A 2706-nucleotide genomic window follows, 5' to 3' on the forward strand; every position below is an offset into this window, starting at 1 on the left:
TCTTTCTCTCTCTCTCTCTCTCTCTCTCTCTCTCTCTCTCTCACTCTCTCTCTCTTAATGTGGATCACTAAAAGGCAATTACACATAAAATCACTTCTCCAGTAAACAACAGCAAAACACTTTCTACAAAACTCGACTTTCCCAAGTTATATGACAAGATGGGTGCCTGGCATTAAGGTGGGGAGGGGGAGAGGAAAGAGCTCGAGTGTGAATGCTAAGTAGTTCTATATAGCCGTCAGTTATTAGAGAAAGCCACAAGCTACCTTCACTCCCCGCCATGGGGAAGACTGGTTTAGAATCTGGACCTTTACCACAAAACAGGAATCAAACGTTTTTTTAGGATACAAACAAATGACATTTTTATATACCAAAGGTCCAAGGAAATGATTCTTGCAATACTACCAGGTATAAAAGGAAGAAGGAATCTGAGAGCACTCACCAGTCACGAGTTGGTAAGAAGCAGTAGTCCATTTAGGTCATGATACTTTATTATCCTTGGGGGAAGGAAAGGGGGCACTTTTTCCAAACTGTGAACAACTGTACAACATTTCCCGGATTAATCATTGGTACCACTCCTTCCATTTCCTCGGGGCCTTTCCTTTTCTCTCCCTCCTTTGATTCTCTCCTCCACCTCACTTCCCACTCCTCATCCCCTCCTCCCCCTTCAAATAGTCTTTCAGGTTGCAGTTGATATTCCCAGTGAAGGCTCTCAAATCCAGACTGATGATCTTTCCATTTTAGACAACAAAAGGGACCAGTATCGTTTACAGAGTTTATTGCATTATACATGCTAACAGAACATGCACAGAAAGGACAGATTGCTGTTTGTACTTCTAAGATACCACATATGCACCACAAGAACATATCTACAATGGATAAGAAGACAAGAATCCATTTTACGAAAGACAATCTCTAAGTTCATTTTCGAGGATAGATAGTTACATTGTCATGTGCTTTTCCCCTCCCACCCCAGAAGGTTGTGGGTGATCTTAATATTGTTAAAATATTGGATGTATTCAATAATGGCATGGCTAATGTGAAAGCCACACGCACAGACCATATTTGTGAGCAAAAACATGAAAAAGTCACATTGTTTGGATACTCCACAGTTCCAATAAGTTAAGACCAAATGATAACTCTCAATAATAGTTACCCTGCATTACGATGAAAAAAATAATAAATTACACGTGCTAGTTTTCTTTATATATATATATATATATCTCCATAGGTATACAGATTCACTTGCAGCACTAAAATAATGACCCCAAAAGTCACATTCTATCAGGATAAAACCAAAACCAAAAAAAAAGAAAAGAAAAGAAAGAAAGAAAGAAAGAAAGAAAGAAAGAAAGAAAGAAAGAAAGAAAGAAAAGGGGGGAAAATGAAGGTTTTGTTTGTGTTTTCCAAGTCTCTCCTGCATTTTGTACCCGGGGAATGTTGTGCCGAATATCCTCACTTTTTGTCCCCGAGTTAGGGTCTAAGAGAAGGTCAGATTAGCGGTCAGTTCTCGGATTCGGTTCTCCCTGCTCATCTTCTTAAGCTTCATTCTGCGGTTTTGAAACCAGATCTTGACCTGCCTGTCAGTGAGGTTAACGCTCTTACTGATCTCTAGGCGGCGCTCGCGAGTGAGGTACATATTGAATAAGAACTCTTTTTCTAATTCCAGTGTTTGATGTTTAGTATAAGGACACCTCTTCTTTCTGCCACTCTTTGCTGTTAACCAATTGCTGGTTGGAGTATCGGACTTGATTTCCTCTATCAAAATCAAAAGGAGAAGGAAAAAATTCAAAAAAAAATCTTTCTCAGACTGTTAAAGTGTACCCTTGGCCATGACCCCTCTTCTTTAATGTCTGGCAGCTCGGTGAAATCCTGGTATTAAACATTACTAACACGAGGTGTGTACACTGGAAAGGATTTCTAATTGTTGCCAGATTAGTGCTAAATAGTTCCAAAGACACGATGTGGGGGCACCCTCGACTCTTTCTCCTGTGTTTTGATTTCTAACTAAAGTTTCCAACTCGCATACATTTAAACAATATTTAACCTGCCAGGGTCTCCCCAGTCACATTTTAACGGGGTTGCTCCTGACAACCTGAGACTGTGAGCCACTTTCTTAGATAACCTGCCAGTTCCACAGTATTCATACATTTTGTATCATTTTCCCCTAGATCTCTAAAATTTAGAGTCCCACCCACCCCAGTCACAATTATGGGTATTTAATAAGTACATTTTATTCTTAAGAAATTATTTCTTGGAAATGAAAATCTCTTCCCAACACACATACTCACTCACACACTTGTCTGTGTATTGTTTGTTTCCTTTAGAATACTAACCCCCTCCCAATACCTCCTAGAGACATTTGTTCAGGATAAATGTATATACTTCTGCCTTCTGCAATATTCTGTGATATAAAGGAAGACGAGGGAGAGGTTGCAAAGTCCATTTTCAAAAGATGAATTCCCGGGGTTTGGTCGCTTCACCCTCTGCCTGTTCCCAAAGACAAACTCTGGCTCTTCTTTAATGGGAGCCACCACCTAACTCTCTACATTTTCAATCTTGAAAAGAGAGTTTAAGAGCCTGATACCTTAAAAAAAAGACAAATGCAAGGTTGTTGGAAACAGTTCAGGAGAGCAGCCGTGTCCCCTGGAAACTCAAGCGCATTGCTGCTGCCCTGGGCTCCTGGCTTCAGCCTTCGGCCTCCAGAAA

General features: G+C 40.4%; 1 protein-coding gene across 1 annotated transcript in view; it reads right to left on the reverse strand.

Moving 5' to 3' along the window:
* Positions 1-653: 653 nt before the first annotated feature.
* HOXD10 (homeobox D10) overlaps positions 654-2706 on the reverse strand; it is a 3339-nt gene continuing 1286 nt past the window's right edge. The window contains exon 2 of the mRNA XM_074215658.1: positions 654-1755. Coding sequence (XP_074071759.1) covers positions 1478-1755 — 278 coding nt within the window. The 3' untranslated portion in view covers positions 654-1477. The remainder of the gene's footprint in view (positions 1756-2706) is intronic.

This window comes from Macrotis lagotis, chromosome 1 (assembly GCF_037893015.1).
Source record: "Macrotis lagotis isolate mMagLag1 chromosome 1, bilby.v1.9.chrom.fasta, whole genome shotgun sequence".
NCBI lineage: Eukaryota > Metazoa > Chordata > Mammalia > Peramelemorphia > Peramelidae > Macrotis > Macrotis lagotis.